The sequence below is a fragment of the Galeopterus variegatus genome, unplaced genomic scaffold (assembly GCF_000696425.1).
Source record: "Galeopterus variegatus unplaced genomic scaffold, G_variegatus-3.0.2 Scaffold151, whole genome shotgun sequence".
Classification (NCBI taxonomy): domain Eukaryota; kingdom Metazoa; phylum Chordata; class Mammalia; order Dermoptera; family Cynocephalidae; genus Galeopterus; species Galeopterus variegatus.
In genome coordinates, this window is record NW_007726262.1 from 107,525 (window position 1) to 131,043 (window position 23,519).

At 40.3% G+C, this 23,519-nt stretch overlaps 1 protein-coding gene across 2 annotated transcripts; it reads right to left on the minus strand.

Annotated features, from left to right (window-relative positions):
* Nucleotides 1-932: 932 nt before the first annotated feature.
* Nucleotides 933-8,976, minus strand: SRSF3 (serine/arginine-rich splicing factor 3). 2 transcript variants are annotated; one of them, XM_008591843.1, is made up of 6 exons: nt 8,858-8,976; nt 6,550-6,757; nt 5,067-5,201; nt 2,883-2,921; nt 2,550-2,636; nt 933-2,379 (listed from the first exon to the last, which is right to left on the minus strand). In XM_008591843.1, exons 2-6 carry the CDS (start codon nt 6,753-6,755, stop codon nt 2,352-2,354), a joined length of 495 nt encoding a protein of 164 aa, XP_008590065.1. In that variant the 5' UTR covers nt 6,756-6,757; nt 8,858-8,976; the 3' UTR covers nt 933-2,351. The 2 variants fall into 2 exon arrangements, with proteins under 2 accessions (XP_008590065.1, XP_008590067.1); XM_008591845.1 differs by having other exon boundaries at nt 8,802-8,970.
* Nucleotides 8,977-23,519: the final 14,543 nt, after the last annotated feature.

The following is a 23,519-nucleotide window of genomic DNA, read 5'->3' on the forward strand; positions in this document are numbered from 1 at the left end:
CTGCTTAAGATGTGGAGGTCAGGAGAAACCCACAACGAACTGAGAACCATAGATCAAGTTAAATATTCTTGGAAGCATAAAAACCAACTATAATCCTTAGATGTTTCCTTAAATGACCACCGAGTATTAACAGTGACCTACAGTGAACAACTGTAGTCCATCACACAGGGCAAAGTTCTGGTTTGTGACACCTTTCACTATTACTCAACTAAGATGATGTACAAGACTGGCTAATGAGCTTTAGGGCCTCCAAACAGCCACATTCTGAACATGTAATTCAAGGTTAACAATTTTCATGCTCCATATTTTCTATAAGCTGTAAAATTGTGCTAGGGCTTCTGATTAATGTGACTGCAAGTTTGAATAGTAAGTCATCTAAGTGAGGACAGGTCTCTGATGAGGTCAACTTTACTTCAGCTTCTATATTTCTCCCTTATTAGCCACATTATAACCATAATTAATTGTTTTGGTGGTTCCCCCCACCCCAAAAACCCTTCCAAATTCTCAAGTTGTACACTGCCAAAAAAGCCTGTAAGTGTCCATTTGTAAAAAGTAGTGTAATTGACATACTTCCACAACTTCTTAGCTATCTTGGCTAGTTCCTAACAGGAGGTTTTAAGCTAAGAGGAAATGCCAAAAATAAAAAGCCCAAAGCCAGACCTCCCAGTAAATCGAGGAATTCTAATAAGTGCTTCCCCCAAATATGCGGGACTATTAAGACTCAATGAACCTTCCTGACACCAATTCTCCCCTCCCTTGTTGAGATTTGTGTGAAAGGTTAATAGGACCACTGGAAATAAGACCCATACCTTAATATCCTTATTGATTGTTCTCTTAATGCAATGACTTATCTTTCATATTAAAGACAAAGCCAGTAGAGCATAATCCGAAACTATCTTGAAAGAGCATATTTAAGGAAACTAAGCCACAAGACTGTTGCATTATGATTTAATCTAATTGCACAAAAATTTGAAGTTACAACTCCTCCCGATTTCTAAGAGGAAGGTTATGCATGCCTCCATATTCAGTTCTGCACTGTTACATTTGAACCATATGTGAATTTTACATCATGATGGATCAGTTTAGAATTCCCATGCAACACCTCAAATTATAAAATGGAAGCAATTTTTAAAACTGTGGAAAGTTTTCATGCTAAAGATAAAAGCTATTTTTTATGGGCAACTTACTTTGGGTTACAACGTACCAGGGGGCTGCTATACTTTATGATGTTGGTCACTAAGTAACATGGACCCTGAACTGGTTTTTAACTCCTAAAAAATGGGTCACTGTTAACAATCAGGTGACAACCAAATATTCCCTTCAAGAAACTAACCCATAGTGCCTTCTCAGTTGTGTTTCTTGTAAGAACTGTATAACCAACTGCTTTCCATGGGATAAGAACAATGGTAACAGTGGCTTCGACTGACTATTACACGATTATGCTAATATTTTATTAATTCAAAAGTACTTTACAAGAAAATATAAGTATGGCTTCCAATAGGAATGTAATACCTGGACTTGGTACCAAGCTCACAGATTTGAGTTTGCAAGGAATAACAGGCTTTCAAGTTAAACAACAATTTGTAACCAAAACTTTAATCCCAAGGATTCTCACAAAACATATTACAAATGACAGCATGAAAAAAAATCTTGCACAGTAACTCAAAGTTCAGCTCTACAATGTACCCTTAAACTGGCAGGACACCGGTATTTTGAAAATTTCCAAATAATGTTATAAACAGCTATGTGTTCATATATAGTAATCACATAAGAACTTATGACCTAAAGCAAAGGTAAACTTTCTTGAAACTTAACAGATTCCATACCAACTAGGCAATCTCTGACCAGGGTAAAGACTAGTTGGATTCTTCAAAGACCTGTAATTTAGTTTAAAGGTGCAGCTTTTATTTTTACCTGCTGGCTTGTGTTCACAGCAGTTTTTAAAGACTATAGCTGCGTACTATATTCCAGCTACGGAAAAAAGTAAATCTTAGTTCAATTTTTGCCAGTTTTATTTCTATATTAATACATCACACTTTAGCTGGGCAGGATTTAGAGGTTTGTTATCAGTCTACACAAGACTAGAGTTCAAAACAAATTCAATTTTGCTTAAGGGAACATTGTAAAGTAACAATTCTTGGTATTACATGCCTCATATGATCCATTTCAAACCATAGAGAATTACATCTTTGTGTGTGTCACTGTTCCAAGAGACAGACAAATTTGAACAGCTAAAACATCTTAAAAATGCACCAAGCTTATGAAGTCTCAAACAAAACTTGAATTTTCTGTACATACTCCTGTCAAATGAAGTTACTTCCTGTACACCACTTCTCTTGCGAACTGGTCTTCTATTTCCTTTCATTTGACCTAGATCGGCTAAAAAACAAACAAAAAAAACCCCTTTATATCTGTAACTTCGTGATACATGCAAGTGACATAACAACATCAAAACAGACTTTTAAGGTAAAAAGTTATGGCTTAGAAAACAGACTTTAGTGTATCCACTATATGCAAGGTCTTAAATGGCTCAAAAATCAAAATCTTACCTACGAGACCTAGAGAAGGATCGGGACGGCTTGTGATTTCTCTCCCGAGACAGTGATCTCTCTCTTCTCCTATCTCTAGAAAGAGACCTAAGCCAGAAAGAAAACATCAGGGCCCCTCAGGTATGACAATAACACTTAGAAATATGTTCTTAGTCGTCTTCAAAATCTCAAAGTTAGCTCATCCTTACCACTTAACACTAGCTTTATATACCAATACCACTTGATTCACAACTAAAGTCAAGGTCTAGTCCCATTAACCAATTCATTTGGAAAACAGCTTAGGAATAACAGAAACTGCAACTTCTGAGAATATGGGCAAAAAGGGTCATTTACCTGCTCCGACTGCGAGAGAAGCTTCTCCTTCTTGGAGATCTAAAAGCAGAAACAGGAAAATTAGGCTAATCGTCAATTAGTATTTCTGGCGTGAGGCATTTCCCAACTTTTCAATCTCACTGTTGGGCCCAGTGAATGTGCCGAAGAACTGGCACCCATCGTCCAAAAAAATAAAGAAAAGAAAAAAAAGGCACAGAAGGATTAAGGAACAAAAAGCTCAAGTGAAAAGCGGGTATTCCAACCATGGATTCACTTTAACAAAGAATGCTTCACAGCAGATCTGTCCAATGCAAAACTTCATGTCAAACTAACTTCACTACCCAAACACCACACCAAAATGTAGTCCCACAAGTAGTTCCAAAAACAGTACCATAAACCAGTATTTGGAACCCATGCAAACCTATAAGTACACGACAAGACTTAAGTACCAGGTGGATAGTGTAATTTTGTGAAAACGCGCTAAGTGTAAATATTGATGCCATTAAGTGCTAAATTAGAACTTCATTTGTGATGGTCACATTTAAGAGTGTGTTTAGGCTTATCAAAATTACCTTAACTTGGCCCACACTTCACCCCCAAAATTTAAAAATTTTGAAAACTGTTAGTAAAACCATTTAAAGGTGATAGGATTCAACAAATTTTGCTAAAGAAAGCTAAATCTGTTAGAGATATTAAAATTTTTAGTTTGGCATTTCACACATGCAAATAAGTTTCACTTGAAGGTCTAGTTACATTATGAGTTCCCTATCACCCTTAAAAGTTTTTTCAAGCAATATATATGTACGTTACCATTCAATTATGCACAGCCAGCCTTTGATCCAGAAAAAAATTACTTTAAGCCGCTTACTCCTTATTTTAACCAGCAGTAAACTGTATAAGCAGGAAAAACTTACTAGTTTTGGGTTTCAACAAGCTAGAAATGGTGAGGTGAGGCTGCCGGACTGACGGCCAGGAAGAATTTGCTGAAAAGGTTTTGCCAGATGTTGCGTTGGATTTAGTTGGTTGGCGAAGGGGGTGTTGTGGATTTTTCCTGCTTTTTTGTTAGCCGAAGGCTGCTGCTGTAGTTGTTGTGAAGACATTTGGTAAATAAACAGCTGAGCTGATTGGCCAGGAATGTGTGGGCGGTCGAGGTGGCTGCTGCCGATTTGGTTAAGGTTGGAGAGAAGGCTGAGAGAAAACAGCATGCTCGGGAACCAAAGGGCGGTGCAACCTGACGACTGGCCAGCCTGGGTCATGTGAAACGACACCAGCCAAGCTGAATGGGGCGCGCTGGTCACATGACGCTGAAAGGGCTAGTTGACTGGCTAATGCAGATTCAGAGGGTGGTGAGAAGAGACATGATGGTGACTCTGTAACGGGGTTCATTTTTATTAATAGATGGACCAAAAAGCACAAAAAAAATGAAAAACAAGCCATCAGTACAACCATCTATTAGCTAACAAATACTCTTTATTATGATGGGCAACAGTGTGCTGTTGTTTTTCAAAATAGCAAAAGGGGCAAGATTTTGAACTCCTATCTCCTAGGACTTCACTCACCTGTAAGAGGTAAATTCAGTCCTATAGAAACTATTTTGGAGGTTTGAGGAGATGTGGAGTTAGCATCCAGACACTACTGCCTGGTCCAAGAATGATGTCATTTTCAATTATAAAAAAACTGAATTCTCTCCTATTTGGGATTTGAAGAACAGATGACTGGGATTACTTCTTTTTTAGCCCCCTTTATTTGGTCAGTGACTTTAGTTTCAGAATTTCTACTTTACCAGTTGTAACCGTTAAAACAGCTGCCTGTTTGATAAATATTACAATTGTGCTGGTAGTAGAAAACACATTTTTGTGAAGAGCTAGAGTTGAATGTAATGTTTGTCATCATGGAGTCAAGAAATGGAAAAAGGCCTAAACTGAAGTATAAGGGAAGACCTTGGAAAGATGCAACTAGTAAGATGAACTAGAAGATAGATCGAAGACAGAAGTTACTGACTACCAACATGAACAGTGACCTAAAGACAAAAGCCAACACTCAGCACAACTCACATACCCCAAACTACACCCAGCAAATGTTTCACAGAAACCTCCGATTCTTCACAGTATGTTTAAAACCCACCAACAAACTTTAAGAGAAATACCTGCTCCTACTAGCTACTCCATTACACCAATACCTCTAAACACGCTCTCTCTCAAGTACCTGCGACGAGGTGGAGGACTCCTTCTACGATAATCATCTCGAGGGCGACGACCCCAAGAGGGAGGTGGACCACGATTTCGACTTCTTTTTTCACCATTCGACAGTTCCACTCTTACACGGCAGCCACATAGTGTTCTATAAGAGACATTAAATTAAAACAGCCTGACTTTCTGAGATGTACATTAAAGCAAAAATACTCCCATTTAGCTACTTTGCAAAGAACATACCTTAATATTTGTACAATCCTCTTAAAACAAGTTTTAATTCTCTTACTTTTTCCTAATATATAAAATAGTTGAAGGGCCGGCCCGTGGCTCACTTGGGAGAGTGTGGCACTGATTAACACCAAGGCCACGGGTTCTGATCCCATAGGGATGGCCGGTTAGCTCACTTTGGAGAGCATGGTGCTGACAACACCAAGTCAAGGGTTAAGATCCCCTTGCCGATCATCTTAAAGGAAAAAAAAAAAAAAGAAAGTAAAATGGTTGAGGCTATTCCCCAGTTTTTTCTGGTTTATTGCTTAATTGTTAAGAGTCCATCTGATTATTGGGCTCAATGTTAACTTGTTAACATTTGCAATTTAAGCATGAAAGACTCCTGGATTTATCCTTGAAGAACTAGTTCTTTATCTCTCCATCTTGACTTCTTCCCTTGAAGTCCTAGCACTTATTTCAGTTACTTATTAGGCTGTATTTATTGGTCTCCCTCCTTCCCCTCTCCTTCACTCTTTCCAAGTAAACAAGGCTCCAAGACAAGAAAAAACCATTTTGGCCATTTTACATCACCTTCTCCCCTCAACCACAGAAGAGTTGGAATGTAAGAAATTACAGCTAATAGCAGAAAAAGTTATTCTTGTCTCTTTCATTCATCTGTAGCCATTAAGTTTAGCTAAGCCACCACATTTGAACAGTGATTAGAAAGAGGTGGGCCCTGGAAAACTTCATGTTACTGAAACCCGCGTGGATAAACGACCTTTCAAATGGCTTTACAGCCAAACCTCAGACCCTTTTTCATAATATGGGTAAGGAGAAAAGGATCCCATTTAAGGCACCGTGATTTGCTCCACAATAGATATTCTAAAGCAGAACTGATTTTTAGACCTGAGAGATTAACAGCTTGGTTTCACCAACTCCAGTGGTTTTCAAATACCAGGGAGAAGGGTAACACCTGTTACTGTAAGACTCAGGTGTTATTTAGCCAGCGAACACAAAGGGAAATACTAACCAATTCACACTTCCTGGATGAAATATTTCAAACGCATAAAAGTAAAGACAATACTGTAGTAAAATAACCCCCCGTGTGATCATTTTGTAAAGTTTTCTTTAACAATAATCAGTTCATGAGTACTAACTTAAAAGAACATCCCCACAATTATTTCCAGACACTTCAAAGAGCCATCTAAAAGCCACATATCCTAGAGATTTTAAATATTAAAAACACAGGCAATACATTTACCATTAATATAAATTAATCATTAAATTACCTTCCATCTAGCTCTCGGACAGCATCAGCTGCATCTCGGGGATCTTCAAACTCAACAAAAGCAAAGCCAGGAGGGTTTCTAGCAACCCACACACTTCGGAGAGGTCCATAATAGCCAAAAGCCCGTTCCAATTCAGTCTTGTTGCCATTGTTTCCAAGATTACCTACATAAACCTTACAGTCCAATGGACAGGAATCACGATGCATTTCTGTAACAAAAAATACCAAAAATATTAATTCACTCAGCATAATATACAGTTAAAAACACAGATCTGCAGGAAAAAATTCCAAAATGCTAAAAACCAAAAAAGTAAACAGAACTCTTGAAATATCCATCCCACCCTAATCTTTACTCTTAACCCCCAGAAAAAGTAAGAAAAAAAAATGCCTCCTTGGGAAGTGAGAAAAGCAACAATGGAGAATTTACCACCATCTGGGCTATGAATTTGGGACTTCACCTGTTACTTCATTCAATCCGAAAATATTTATATAGGGAGGACGGTCTCAGAAACAAAATTCTGCAGGGGACTCAAAACCCAAACAATACTGAAGACAAGAAGGGCAGTACTTAATGTTAAATCCCACAGATACATGATACAGAAGCGCTTTCTAAAATAAGGCCAAAAGTTTTCACTAAAAAAAATGCCTTCTTTGGTATACTACAGAAACTTATCCTTTAAAACCACGTCATTAAACAGATCAAAGTCTTATGCAGTAAAAATTCCTTAAGCAGCAAGACCAAGTGTCAAAAACTTTAAAAATTAAGTTCACACAGCATTATTCATAATAGCCGAAAAGTGTTAACCCAAACGTCCATCAACAGACGGATAAGCAAAATGCAGTACAGCCATCCAAGAGTATTACTCAGAAATGAAAAAGTACTGACAAATGCTACACACGCATTTGTCAGTAAACGGACAAACCGGGGCCGGCCCGGTGGCGCACTGGATAGTGCGCTGCTTGGGAGTGCCGCGGCGCTCCTGCCCGAGGGTTCAGATCCCACATACAGACCGGTTCCCGCTCACTGGCTGAGCGAGGCGCGGGAGCAGCACCGAGGGTTGCGATCCCGTTGCCGGTCCCGGTCCGGTACGGGGGCGACACTGAGGGTTGCGATCCGTTGCCGGACACGGAAAAAAGACAAAAAAAAACAAAAACAAAAACGGACAAACCGAAAACATGCCAAGTTACAGAAGCCAGACACGGAAGTGCACTCATTGTGTACGATTCCATGTATATGAAATACCCCAAACAGGTAAATCCAGAGAAAGAATACAGAAAGAGTAGTGGCTGCCAGGTGCTTGGGGGGGGGGGGGGGGGGACGCCACATGGGAACTAGGAATGACAGCTTAATGGGTAGAAATCTCCGTAGGGGGTGATGAAAATGTTTTGGAACTAGACAGAGATAATGGTTGTACCACACTGTGAATGTACTGAAAACCGCTGAAACGCACACTTCAAAATATGCGAATTTCACTTAAAAAAAATTAAATTACGAGAAAAGGTATTTGTAAGGTATGAATTTACTGCCCTTTGGGAGCTTATATTTGATGAATCTGATCAACTTGTAGACCAGTTCCAATTACATAAAAGCAACCTACCCAATAATTCAGCAAAGTGCTTTTCATAAACACCACCTTCTTCTCACTCTGGATTTATCTAATCAAAAAAATCCAGCCCAGACATATCTTATTTGCTGTGATCCCACCCTGTGATCGGGAGTTAGTTTTAAGACCAAACTATTGGTAGAAACTGATTTTTTTTTAAACTCTGATATGACCGGTTTCAGGCCTACTGTATAAAAGGTAGCAGCTGCAACAATGCGGCTTAACTTCAAGAAAAATCGGTTAAAAAAAAGTGGCTTAAGAGTCAAGCCAAATTAAAATTTACATTAAAATAAAGGTGACTATGAATGCCATTTAATATGAACAGAAAGGCCTAATCTTAATTAGTGATTTAAAAAAAATTCCTGAGAAGCTTCCCAAGAAAACGAGCCTCCCCCCTCCCCCCCCAAAAAAGGCGCCATAAAATTGAAAGGCCGGGACCTGGAGTACAGTCCGGTTTCTTCGCCCTAACTCCCGGGTAATCCCCTACCCCTGCTTCCCCGCAATGAGGAGTATAAACACCTCTGCTCTAAAGCCAGGAAACATCCTCCGATGGGCCGAGAGCCCCCGCCACCGCCCCGTGCTGAACGTCACAAAATGGCGGCGGCGCCTCTTTGTCTCAATCTGGCGCCGCCATTGGGCCTGGCCCTACCTTTGTACTCTTAAACTCCACTTTCCACTTCACTCCTTCCGTCGCCGGTCTCTTACCGAGATCCTGATTTAGAAATGTGGAGGCTCAAATCCACAGGCTCTGATGGGTCCTCCCGCTCCCCTCCGGCCCGCTTCCTATGGACACTCGCCTTCACCCGGCGTCCACGAAATGGCGGACCAGCGCCTTCTCCTCGCCCTTATTTATATGCCAGACTGGAGTCACATGATTGGACAGGCTCGCCCAATGAGAGGCGGAGGAAGCTGTGACGTAGTGGCTACAAACGCAGCGAGAATCGCGGTTGCTGGGAGCGGGCTCCGGCCGCCCGCGTGGTGGGTGGAGTCGTTCGCGGTCGCGTGCTCGTCTGCAACGCCTGGCGCTCCCTGACGTGTTCCCGGCTTGTCGACCCTCGTCTTCCCCACACGCTCCTCTCCTTCACCGCCGAATAGCCGTGGGCTTAATAAACGATATAATCGCTGTTACTTCCAAACACTGATAGAACCAATTCCTAACAAGATTAAGGTATTGGATGAACTCATTAACTTCATCCTTGTGAGCGGTTAGAACTAAGCATCGCTTTTATAAATGTGCCTCCCAAGGAGCTGTTTGTGACCCACCCAGCACCAGACTGTGGCTGCCCAGGTCCCACACTTATGGAAAATCCTGGCCCTAGGAAGTTGGTCCAACTCTGGCTAGTTTCCCGCCTCTCACTCAAACTGCAGTACTTGGCACAGACGGCAAATGAGACCTGTTAAGCGATCTGGAAACTATCACCTTTAGCAAATGACAGAAAAGCGAAGTTTCTGAAGACGGAATTCGAATTCTGGGCCACCAAGCAAATGCCCGGAAGGGCACACCCCGGCCTTTCTCCTGCAGCCCTTGCTCAGTCTGGCAAAGGCTTCCCTATTTACCCAGGCCACTTCCCCTAGAAAGAGCCACAAGAATAACTATTGGGGGTGACGGAGAGAGGTCTGCGAATGTGTTAGAAAAATCAACAAGATCTCCCTCTCCTCAACAGTTCAACTGCCCCATCCCAATCCCCTTTCAGTCTAGTGAGACTTACTGCTAAAATTTAGTTATATCTGCTCTCAATAAAAACATAACCTTCATTTTCAGTCATTCATTCACCTTTATCTGAAAGATATGCCAATTATTTACTTATATTTTGTCTCTCCCTAAATATTTTCTTTTGAAGTCTTATCTTTTATTGTGGCTCTCAAAGGTTTATCTGTCCTGGGAAAAAAATACAAAGAGTGGGAATAACAGGCCCTGTGCTGGCCTTGCCTGGGGTGTTCCCGAGTGAGGTAGGATTATAGAAACCTTTTCTCTTTCTCTTCTTGTTCTCTCTCCTCTAGGTTTTTTTCTTTTCCCTTCTGGCTCACTTATATTAGTCTTAGTTTTATTCCCCTCCTCTGTGTAAGCTTTTCTCCTCTTTTTAATTACATTTCCTTCTTTTTTTTTTTTTTTTTTTTTTAAAAGATGACCGGTAAGGGGATCTTAACCCTTGACTTGGTGTTGTCAGCACCACGCTCACCCAGTGAGCAACCGGCCATCCCTATATGGGATCCGAACCCGTGGCCTTGGTGTTATCAGCACCACACTCTCCCGAGTGAGCCACGGGCCGGCCCATAATTACATTTCCTTCTTTTTTTTTTTTTTTAAAAGATGACCGGTAAGGGGATCTTAACCCTTGACTTGGTGTTGTCAGCACCACGCTCACCCAGTGAGCAACCGGCCATCCCTATATGGGATCCGAACCCGTGGCCTTGGTGTTATCAGCACCACACTCTCCCGAGTGAGCCACGGGCCGGCCCATAATTACATTTCCTTCTATCAAAACAAAAGCTCTGAAGGCAGACAGTCTGGGATTTGGACTTCAGTCCCCACTGCTACTTACTGCTGAAGTGTCTTGAGAAGAATCCCTTAAACCTTCTCAGTGTTAGTTTCCTCTCTGTAAAATGGGATAATAACACCAGCTTTTCTGGATTGTTATGTGCTGTTACGTTCCCACAGGAACATCAGTTTTTTGTCTATTGTGGTCAGGCCTGCATCCCCAGGGCTGGGAAATGACACAGCAGAAAGGCAATACATATTTGTTTAATTATTTAATTAATTAAAAGAAATGATGTGTGCAAATCACCTGACACAGTCACTGCTCAAAAAAATGCTGGCTCGTTTTAAATGTTCTTTTCCATCTTATTATCCCATTCTTTCACACCATTTTTCCTGGGGTTTTTTGTTTGTGTGTGTGTGTGTGATACTAGTCAAACATGTATCTTTCAATTGGAGCACTCTTAATCCCTCCAACTCTATTCATGAATACATTCTCAACCTTTTGGCCATCCACATACACTTTCCATCTTCTAGTAACTGCAGCCAAGTGAATTATCCAGTTGCTATGTAGTATTTTAACTTTCCTTTAAGTTTTTATTGTTTCATTTGTTTGTTTGGGCAGCCAGAGCGGGGATCCAGGATCCAAACTCTTGACCTTGGTGTTATCAACACCACACTCTCTCAAGTGAGCCACTAGCCAGCCTGAATAACAATTTCTTTTTGGCATCTGGCCGGTATGAAAATCTGAACCCTTGACCTTGGTGTCATAACACTGTGCTCTAACCAACGAGCTAACTGGCCGGCTCATGTTCCTTTAAATTTATTTGACCCCCCTCTTGTCTAGACCCTATAATCATGTGAAGCTTCGAGGGGACATATCAGAATTTCTTGGTGGAGACACAGAATGGGGATCGTGTATTGTAGTGAATATCTCTTCATTTTCTTTGGGGAACCACTTTTCTCACAGTTGTCCACATTATTGATTCAGGTGTGCTTGGGTTCTATACCCCACTTTTTCAGGAGTAGGGACATGACCACCCCTGAGTAATTAAATCATTCCAGTTCTTAGCCCCTCCCAGCCCCTTCATTAGGAATGAGGATGAGTAATGCAGTTAGACCAGTCGGCTGCTAATTCCAGCACTGCGCCTAGGCCAACTAGAGAGAGGTGTACTCATTTCCTCAGACTAGGATGGTACTGAGCCAGGGCAGCCATCCTGTTGCCAGGAGGGAAGAAGCTGCCTGTGGTGGAACCAACCAGGTAGGAAGGAGAGCTGAGAGATGGGAAACAGGAACGCTGGAGACTCTTGTCTTGAAAAAGCCTTGAGCCCAGTTCCACTTTTGGAATTCCCAGTTATTTGAACGTATGAGTACAAGTTCCATACCCCTTCCCCCCATTTGCTTAAGCCTCTTTGAGTTTTAGGTTTTTTTCCCTATCACATCAGAAAGATTTCAAATACAGGCCGGCCCGTGGCTCACTCGGTAGAGTGTGGTGCTGATAACACCAAGGCCACGGGTTCGGATCCCATATAGGGATGGCCGGTTTGCTCACTGGCTGAGCGTGGTGCTGACAACACCAAGCCAAGGGTTGAGATCCCCTTACCAGTCATCTTTTAAAAAAAAAAAAAAAAAAAAGAAAGATTTCAAATACAGGCCGGCCCGTGGCTCACTCGGTAGAGTGTGGTGCTGATAACACCAAGGCCACGGGTTCGGATCCCATATAGGGATGGCCGGTTTGCTCACTGGCTGAGCGTGGTGCTGACAACACCAAGCCAAGGGTTGAGATCCCCTTACCAGTCATCTTTTAAAAAAAAAAAAGAAAGATTTCAAATACAGAAATTACTGTCACAGACTTCTTACTACCTCAAGTTGAGAACCATGGTAATCAGTTATCTTTCAATTCTAAAATTCACCCATTACCAATACACTAAGTCTAAGTTAATTTTTTTTTTTTAATTATTATTTAAGAAAAAGTTACTGACGGCCAGGCACTAGTAGTTATGTTTAAGATTTAATGTTTTGGGGCCGGCCCGTGGCTCACTCGGTAGAGTGCGGTGCTGATAACACCAAGGCCCCGGGTTCGGATCCCATATGGGGATGGCCGGTTCGCTCACTGGCTGAGCGTGGTGCTGACAACACCAAGTCAAGGGTTAAGATCCCCTTACCGGTCATCTTTTAAAAAAAAAAAAAAGATTTAATGTTTTGAATATTGCAATTGGCTTCAAGTATCCATAAAGGGAAATCTAATAAGAATGTGAACCATAAAAATAGTTCATTAATTACTTAGTTTGGTCAAGGGCCTTGTAGGAAGCAGCTGGCACACTCAAATGGTTAACCACGGAGGGAGTTATTTACAGAGGTGTGGGCAGAGTTAAGGAAACCAACAGGGGAGGGGGCACTCCCAGAAGCTGTTAGGCCCAATGTGGCAAGGAAGTGGGCAGGGTTAGCAGAAACAGCCAAGTGCAATAGCTACGGGAGAGAGGCTATTATACCTTAGGTAACCCTTGAGGGGTGTGGGGGTAGAATAACTGAACCACTTGTCCTGTAGTCCCATATTTGACTCCTATTGCTGAAATCTATTGGAAGTCTGAGGGCAAGAGAGCTGGGTGAGCCTAGAGGTCAGTCTCCCAGGCCACAGAGCAGGGCAGAAAAGACTGGAGAATTGATCTAAGGCTGTGCTGTCCAATACAGTAGACACTATGCGCATGTGGCTAGTTTAGTCTGAACTGAGATATGTGCTGGATTTCTAAGACTTAGTATGAAAAAAATGTAAATTAGCTCAATAATCTCAATATTTTTTATATTGATTTCTTATTCAAATGATAATATTTTTGATGTATGAGTTAAATAAACTACATTATTAAAATTAATTTCATCTGTTTCCATATACTTTTAAACTGTGGCTACTAGAACACTTAAAATTACATATGTGGCTCATGTTATATTTTTGTTGGACAGTGTTGATCTACAGGGACAAATAGAAGATAACCACACACAATTACAGCTAATAATCATTTAAAAACTTACATTAGTTCCATATACTAGACAACTATGTGAAAATAGTGTTTCTACAAATTACACAGTTTTAAGCTTTTTTAAAAAAACCTACTTGCTTTGATACTTTGCGATATCACCCTTCTACGTAAACTTTTTTAACCATGATATCTTTATTAAACTTAAAATAATAAACAATAATTCCCTATTACCAAATATTCAATGAATGTTCAAATTTCCTTCATTGCTTCATAAATATTTTTAGAGTTGGTTTATTTGATTCAGGATCCAAATAAGCTCCACACATTGCATTTGGTTGATATAGTTCTAGTCTCTTATTCTAATTCTATAGGTTTCCCCCCCATGGTTTTTTGTTGTTATTGTTGTTGGTCTTTTATGCAGTATATTTATTGAGGAAACCAGTCAATTGCCTTGTTGAGTTTCTTAGTTCTGGATTTTGCTGATCACCTTCCCATGGTATCTATCTCTTTTTAAAAAATAATATTTTTAATTAGTTTTAGATAATTGATTTCTTACTGAAGATTCCCATTTCATTACACATTGAAGATAATAAATGTTGAATGATGCCCACATTTTAATCTTTCTCTCTTTGCAAAATGAGAGTTCTAGTCCCTGTTTGTCCATAACTGGGGGGTTTTTTCAACTTTTTTATTATGGTAAAATACACATAACATAAAACTTACCATATTAATCACTTTTACGTGTACAGTTCAGTGATATTAAATACATTCATAATGTTGTGCAACCATTACCACCATCCGTCCATCTCCATAACTCTTTTCATCGTATGAAACTGAAACACTATACCCATTAAACAATAACTCCCCATCCCTCCCTCTCCCCAGCCCTCGATAACCACTGTTCTACTTTCTGTCTGTACACTCTTGACTAGTCTAAGTACCTCATGTAAATGAAATCATATAATGTTTGTCTTTTTGTGACTGGCTTATTTCACATAGTATAATGTCCTCAAGTTTCTTCCATGTTGTAGCATACTGTGTATTTTTACATGATTCCCTTAAACAGTTTTTTGGATCATATTACAAATTTAACAATTATTCATTCATTCAAGAAGTATTTATTAGGTACTTTCTAGTTTCCAAACACTGAGATGGATTTGGAGAATAAAGTGGTAAACCAAAACAGAGCCTCGGCATGCCGTCTTGGGGCTACGTTCCAAAATAGAGGGATTAGTGAAAGAGTCACACAAATACTTGTAAAATTACTCATGTGAAAAATGGTCTGAAGGAGAGGGAAATGCGCCTTCGGAACATGTCAGAGGAAAGATTTGGCTTGATCAGGTAGACCAAGGAAGGCTTCCCAGAGGAAGTGATGATTGAGCAAAGAGCAGGAGATAACAGGCAAGTTTTGTGGAAGAGAGGAATGAGAGAGTGTCCCTAGAAGAGGGTACACATGTATAAATATAAAGTTTCTGTGGTAAGTAAGAGGAATTAAAGAGAGAAAAAAAAAAAAGGTCAGTGTGGCTGAAGCATAGAAGGAGGGGTAGATTTGAGATTTTATTTTATTTTATTTGTTTGTTTGTTTTGGTGGCTGGCTGGTACAGAGATCCTAACCCTTGACCTTAGTGTTATCAGCACCGTGCTCCAACCAAGTGAACTAACCAGCCAGCTTGAGATTTTATTAATGATATGTGTATGGACTGAATTTTTTCTGTTATTGGTATGTGTATGGACTGAATATTGTCTAGGGAGACTCTTCTGCCTGGAAAGGAACAGTGACTGACTCTGGTTGTAGTGAATTGAATTATTTCCCCCAAAACTCACTGAAGCTTGAATTGTATCCCCCAAGTTTTAGGTTTTAAAAACTTGGCCCCCACTGTCGCTGTTAGGAGGGTCGAAAATCTTATTATGGTAATTGAAAGGTGGAGCCTTGAAGTGGTGATTAGATTGTAAGACCATGCCGTTGTGAATGGATTAAAAATGGTGGTCAAGGGTGTGGTTCTGAGAAAGAAGAGAGGGGAGAGTCTGTCGCTGTCTCTCTGCTCTGCCATTTCATAGTGTGATACCCTGTGTCACTGAAGTCACCATCAAGACCCTCAACAGATGTGTTCCCTGGACTTTGGGCTTCCGAGCATCTGAAACCATAAGCAATGTAGGGCCCCATAAAACTCCAAAGGAGACATTCCCTAAAACATGGCGCCTTTCCGGCTTCTCTTCTGGGTCCTAACATTCCCGTTGGTGCCAAAGTATGGCCTATCAAAATCATCACCCGCCCTTCCGACCAATCAGCCACCGCCCCCCGTACTAACCACCCTCTCCTGGAACTCAGCTCTCTATAAATGTATGCTTCACCCTCAAATAAAGCGGAACTTCTCTGGTGAACTCTCAGCTAGGGGTCTGTCGTTCTTTCAAGCAATAAATTTATTTTTCTTTTCCTTTTTTTTTAAAAAAAAAAGATGACCAGTAAGGGGATCGCAACCCTTGGCTTGGTGTTGTCAGCACCACGCTCAGCCAGTGAGCCAACCGGCCATCCCTATATAGGATCCGAACCCATGGCCTTGGTGTTATCAGCACTGCACTCTACTGAGTGAGCCACGGGCTGGCCCAATAAATTTGATTTTCATATAAATTACCCATTCTATGTATTTTGTTATAAGGAACAAAAACAAACTAATACACTGGTGTTTTGATTAATGTTACATTTATCAAAGTTTCAAATTCTTAAATCCAGTTATTTTTGTACAGTTACACTAAATCCTTGCTACTTTATTTTCTAAAAATCTTGTGTTTTCAATAAGATCAATAATTCCCACACTACTTAGACAAACCTTTAATTGACTCAGAAGTTAGGTAGAATTTCCCTAAACAATTAACCCTATTTACACACTTGATTGATTTAATTCTCTTAAACATATGAAGCTACACTTATACATTTAGTGTATTTTTTCTTTTTTCTTTTTTTTTTTTTTTCTTTGACCGGTAAGGGGATAGTAACCCTTGGCTTGGCGTTGCCTGCACCACACTCACCTAGTGAGCAAACCGGCCATCCCTATGTAGGATCAGAACTCATGGCCTCGGCACTAACAGCACCACACTCTCCCGAATGAGCCACGGGGCCGGCCCCTAGTGTATTTCATTTTCTGAAACACTTCAAAGGTCTATCACAGTAGACTTAAAATTCTAATAAGCAAGATATGCTGTGTTCATGGACTGGAAGACTTAATATTAAGATGGCAATACTATCCAAAGCAATATACAGATTCACTGTAATCCCTACCAAAATTCTAAAGGCCTTTTTTGCAGAAACAGAAAAGCCAATCCTCAAATTCATATGGAATTGTAAGTGGCACCACATAGCCAAAGCAATAAAGAAAAAGAAGGACAAAGTTGGAGGACTCACACTTCCCAATTTTCAAAACTTTTCACAAAGTGATGACTTATACATGTGGTACTAACCTAAGATAGACATATAAACCAATGGAATAGAATTGAGAGTCCAGAAATAAACCCATACATCTATGGCTAACTGATTTTCAACAAGAGCGCGAAGACCATTCAATGGGGACAGAATAGTCTCTTCAATAAATGATGCTGTGACAACTGGATATTCACATTCAAAAAAATGAAGTTGGACCCCAACTCATATCATATACAAAAACTAACTCAAAATGGATCAACAAGTATAAGTGTAAGATCTGAAACCATAAAACTCTTCAAAGAAAATATAGGGGTAAATCTTCATGACCTTGGATCTGGCCATGGATTTTTAGAAATGACACCAAAAGCACAAGCAACAAAAGAAAATAATTGATCAATTGATAATTGAAATTCATCAAAATTAAAAATGTGCATCAAAGGACATTATTAAGAAAGTGAAAAGGCATCTTGTATAATAAAGAATTTGTCTGGTCTTTGCCCTAGATTCCTGGCTTCTAAAACTTAAAATTTCCTGAATGATGTAAGTGTCTTTGTTCTTCATGAGTACTATGGGTTGAATTGTGTCTCTCAAAGTCCATGTACTAATCCCCACTGTAACAATTTTGAGGGCAAGAAATCCTATTATGGTCATTGAAAGGTCAGGTAATTGATAGGTGATTAGATTGTGAGGACCATGTCCCAATGAAAGGATTGATCCATTCATGGAATAATAAGTTGGTGGGGGGATTTTTTTGTTTTTGTTTTTTGGCAGCTGGCCAGTATGGGGATAAGTTGATGGTTTAATGGCTGGTAATGGGCGTGGTTCTGATGGATTTATGAAGAGAATAAGTGGGCAGATTAGCTCTCTCTTGCTTGAGCCATTTGCCATGTGATACTCTGTGTCACTGTAGAGCCACCACCAACAAGACCCTCATCAGATGCGTTCCCTGGATTTTGGACTTCCCAGCTTCTGAAACTGTGAAGAATAAATAAATTTTATTTCTTTGTAAATTACTCAGTTGCAGGTATTCTGTTATAAGCAACAGAATAGACTAATACAATGAGCCCCTTGATATTACTATGTTATGCTAATTTAGGTGACTAAAGGAGGGGACCCTAGATAGCTTCAGATTGGGAGCTGGTCACCAGGAAGACCAGCCACACGATTAGGGACTTTCAGCCAGCCCTACCTCTGGGGAGAGGAGAAGGGCTGAAGTTTGAGGTTAGTCATGTGGTTGATGATTTAATCAATTAAGCTTACGTAATGAAACCCTCAATAAAGTCTCTGGACATTGATATTCAGAGGAGGTTCCTGGTTTGTAAACACATTTATGTTCTGGGAAGACGATGTGCCTTGATTCCAAGAGGAGAGGGCACAGAAGTTCTGTGCTGGAGACCCTCCCAGACCTGGCCCTATATATTTCTTTATTTGGCTGGTCCTGATCTGTATCCTTTGTAATAAAACTGGAACTGCAAGTATAGTAGTTTCCTGAGTTCTGTGAGTTGTTTTAGTGAATTATCAAACCTTGAGGGGTTGTGGAAACTCCTGAATTTGTAGGCAGTTGGTCAGAAGTGTGGGTGGCCCAGGAACCCCCAGAAATTGAGGCTGGTGTTTGAAATGGAGGCAGTCTTGTTGGAACTGTGCGCTTAAATTTGTGAAGCCTGATGCTAACTACAGGTGGCTATTGTCAGAATTAAACTGCACTATACCAGTTGGTATTGCAACATTTGGGGTTGAAAGAGAATACAATCTACAGAATGGGAGAAAATATTTGTAAATCATATATTTGATAAGGGTCTGGCATCCAGAATTAGTATAGAGAACTTCTATTCTTCAACAACAAAAAGACAAACAACCCAGTTTAAAAATGGGCAAATCACGTGAATAGACATTTCTCCAAAGAAAATATACAAATGATCAAAGCACATGAAAAGATGTTTAACATTAGTTATTAGGAAATGCAAATGAAAACCACTATGAGGTACCACTTCACACCATTAGGATGGCCATAATAAGAAAAAAATAAAAATAACAAGTGTTGGCAAGGATGTGAGGAAATAAGAACCCTCATACATAACTGGTGGGAGCATGAAATGGTGCAGCTGCTATGGAAAACAGTTGGGTGGTTCCTCAAAAAGTTAAAAATGTAATTACCTTATGATCCAGCAATTCCACTTCCTGGTATACACCCAAAAGATTTGAAAACTAGCACTCAAACAAGTACATGTACATGCATATTCATAGTAGCACTATTCACAACAGCCAAAATGTCCATTAAAGGATAAACAAATTATGGTATATACATACAATGAAATATGATTTCATAAAAAAGAATGAAGTACTGATATATACTATAACATGGGTGAATCTTGAAAACATTATGCTAAGTGAAAGAAGACAAACACAAAAGGACACATATTGTATGATTACATTTACATGAAATATCCAGGATGGGTAAATTTACAGAGACAGAATACAAATCGGTGGTTGCCAGGGGCAGGGGGAATAGAGTTGGGAAGCAACTTCTTAATGGGTACCAGGTTTCCTTTTGGGGTGATAAAAATGTCAGAAGTGGTGATTGTACAACATTGTGAATGCACTAAATGCCACCAAATTGTTCACTTTAAAACGGTTAATTTTATATGATGTTAATTTCACCTCTAGTAAAAAAGAATTATAACAAACAAAATTCTAAGCCTCTAAGCAACTTATAAATCTTATGAGTAAAATCTATAGACATGATACATAAGATTTTCTGACTCTGGACCACAATGTGGGACCTGAACACTGACTAAAAGTTTGATGACATTAAGGGATCATGATTAATTTTTAAAGAATTATAGTGATATTATGTTATGATTTTTTTTTAAACCTACAGTATTCTTAGCCAGAATCCCATCCAAGTACTAGCCAGGCCTAACCTGCTTAGCTTTCGAGATCAGACAAGATTGAGTGCATTCAGAGTGGTATGACTGTAGGCTGTTATGATTTTTTAAGTTGCTATCTTTTGAAGGTACACTCTGAAATACTTACAGTGAAATAGGATGTTTTGGATTTGCTTCAGAATTATGGAGATGGGGGAAGTGGATTGGGGTACAGATAAAACAAGATTGAGTTAATAATTGTTGAAGCAGGGTAGTGGATACATGGGGAAAATCATACTCTCCTGTCTACTTTGGTTTATGTTTCAAATTTTCCATAATTAAGAAGTTTTTTTAAAAAAGAAGAAGGGCCAGCCCATGGCTCACTCGGGAGAGTGCGGTGCTGATAACACCAAGGCCACGGGTTCGGATCCCGTATAGGGATGGCCGGTTAGCTCACTGGCTGAGCGTGGTGCTGACAACACCAAGTCAAGGGTTGAGATCCCCTTACCGGTCATCTTTAAAAAAAAAAAAAAAGATAAAAAAGAAGAAAAAGAAAAGGAGAGAAACCAAGAGAGGAAAGCAGAAAGAGATGGAAAAAAAGAATAAATATGCTGCTGCTAATGTTATAAAGGTATAGCTGTTGGGGTAAGCAGGCCTGAAGATATGTTGGGACCTAAAACCACATGGGCTCTAAAAGATTTTTAAAAGACACAGTTTTTTTCTTGGCATACATTACTCTGAGTTCCCTCTTTTCCCATCATTATTTGATATTTTGGACCTTGTTTATGGGGAAGATGACATTATTTACATGAATGTAAAGTTGTTTTCCAGCCAGCCTGGAGTTGCAGACTTGCATGTACTACTCAGTTCCTGAGATAAGGATAGGAGCAGAAACTAGATGTAGTTGGTGAAATCTTACCCTGAGACCTTGCATGAAACCCTTGCTGCTCACGTACCCCTCCCTCCTGCTTTTCATTTTCCCACGTTCCATTTCCTCGTACCCCTCTTTAAAAACTAGTCATTAAAACTGAGTCTTTGAGATGGCTTTAGCTTGGCCATTATCCTTCAGGTTTACTGGATAGACGGGTTAGCCTAATATCTCTCCTCAGGCCAGTGGTATTCCTGAATGAAAACTGAATTCCATTTTCACCAACATTTGACTTTTGGGTTGTTTGATTTTTGAGTGGGGTCAGGCAGCCAGAGCTGTGAGTTTGGTATCAATTTGGGGGAGCCTGAGCCGAAGCAGAGTGTGCCCTGTAACAATTTTGGTGAGCCAAACCAGGAGCTGAGTGGTCCCTGTAACATAGCATTTGATAGATTACAGAACATTTATATTCAGTAATTCAGAAGACAAAGGCTCGCTCCAGCTTCCTCGCAACTCCTTTCCTGCCAGCCACAGGATCCTTGCCTGCCTTGAGACCAAGGGCAGCCAACACTCAATAAATGTTCATTAAAAATGAGTAAATGCAATCTCTCATTTACATTTACACTTTTCCCAGAGACTCTGCCACAATCCTCTTAGCCTTGGTTTTAGAGCAAAGAGAGACTAAGGCAGGAACACAGCAATCACAACTTTCTTCCCTGTCTCTTTCCAGTCTACCCAAACACGTCTTGATTGCTTCTGTTTGTTAAATATTTTAGAATTTAAATTACAAATTTACCCACATAAAGCTTTATTCCCTACTCAAAAACCTATAGCTTGGTTTACAAATTTTTCTTGTTGTTATTTGATTCTGTTTTAAAATTTAAGGTATGGTGCCAGCAAATGAGGGCTATTCATTTCGGGTTATAGTTTATGGTTCTATTCAAGTTACACTTCCTCTCATTCACCATGTTGTGTTCTGGGAAAGTTTAGTCTTCTCAAAGTATGTCACAGAATCAAAAAGATTGGGAAACACTGAATCAGCAAAGAGAATTTACATATGTGCTATGGTCTGAATGTTTGTCTCCTCCAAAGCTCATGTGGAAGCTTGATCCCCAATTTGGCAGTGTTGAGAGGTCGGGCCTTTACAAGGTGATTGAATCATGAGGGCTCTGCCCATATAAATGGATTAATCCATTCATCAATTAATAGGTTATTGGATATGTAGGTTATCACTGGAGTGGCACTAGTGGCTTTATAAGGAGAGAAAGAATACATTAGGGTGCTTTTGCTCAGCCATGTGATTCCCTGCACTGCCTTAGGACTCTGCAGAGAGTCCTACCAAGAAGCCCCTCACCAGATGTTCTCTTAACCTTGAACTTCCCAGCCTCCAAAACTGTAAGAAATAATTCATTTTCTTATAAGTTTCCCACTTTCATTTTCTTATAAATTACCCCATTTCAGGTATTCTGTTATAACTAATTCAGACTAACATAGTTGTGACATTTTGATATATATATTTTGGTTTTCATCCATGCTTGCTGGTTTGTTCTAACCTTCTCTTGCCTTCCTGTCTTGGAGCTGGCCATAAAGAAATCCTCTGACCTACCTTATGTGATTGTGGGTCATAAGACCCCGGTTCCAGAAGGGGTCCTGCCCCATACCTGGGAGGAAGGAAAGCTGCACAGAGAGGCCAAGAAGAATCTGAACAAACAGGCCTTGCTTGGTTTCCCCACTCAGGCTGTGAGTGATAGATCAGACCCTTTTTGTCCAATCATGTTTCTACACTGTTGCCCATGCTTCAGTCATGCCTACATAATGAATCTTCCATAAAAACCCAAGAGGACAGGGTTCGGAGAGCTTCCCGATAGCTGAACATGTGGAGGTTCCTGGAGGGTAGAGTGCCTGGGGAGGACATGGAAGCTCTGTGCCCTTTCCCCCATACCCTGCCCTATGCATCTCTTCATCTGTGTCCTTTGTAATATCCTTAATAATAAACTGGTAGGCACAAGTACGTGTTTCCCTGAGTTCTATGAGCTGCCCCAGCAAATTAATCAAACCCAAGGAGGACATTGTGAGAACCCTGATTTACAGCTGGTCGGCCAGAAGTTCCAGAGGCCTGGGCTTGCGACTGATATCTGAAGTGGGGGGCAGTCTTGGGGACTGAGCCCTCACCCTGTGGGATCTGATGCTATCTCCAGGTTGATTGTGACGGAATTGAATTGAATTAGAGGACACCCAGCTGGTGTCCACTGGAGAACTGCTGGCTTGCTTGCCAGTGGGAGAAATTCCCACACACTTGGACACAGAAATCAGTCGTCTGTGTTGCTTGTTGCTGAGTAAGAGTGTAGGAAAAGCACTTTGCTTTTGTGGGTGTTTTTTATTAACTCAACAGTACGTAAGGAAACCGGCAAGGCTGATGGCCACTGAGGAGGTTTGTAGGGGAATCATAACTATTCTTACCATCTCACCAAAAAAGATTACAAAACAATGTAGTCATGATCCACTTTTCAAATATGATGTGTAAGTATATATGTGTGTACATATGTGTATACATGGAGAAAAAAGTCAGAAAGGTTATATATCAAAATGATAACATTTACCTCTACATAGTGAGATCGTTGAGGGTTTTGGGGTTTGTTTGTTTTTTTTAGCTACTTGTTTCTCTGTTTGGTTTTATTTTCTATAATTATATTTAATAAAAATTAATAAGGGCCGGCCCATGGCTCACTCGGTAGAGTGCGGTGCTGATAACACCAAGGCCCCGGGTTC

What these genes read in the sequence shown, in the direction of transcription:
- SRSF3 (XM_008591843.1), bottom strand. Translation starts at nt 6,755, where the DNA reads ATGCATCGTGATTCCTGTCCATTGGACTGTAAGGTTTATGTAGGTAAT. An exon ending in AGTCCTCCACCTCGTCGCAG is followed by an intron (nt 2,922 to 5,066) that starts GTACTTGAGAGA and finishes TTCTGCTTTTAG; the next exon opens with ATCTCCAAGAAGGAGAAGCT. An exon ending in TCCTTCTCTAGGTCTCGTAG is followed by an intron (nt 2,380 to 2,549) that starts GTAAGATTTTGA and finishes TTTGTTTTTTAG; the next exon opens with CCGATCTAGGTCAAATGAAA.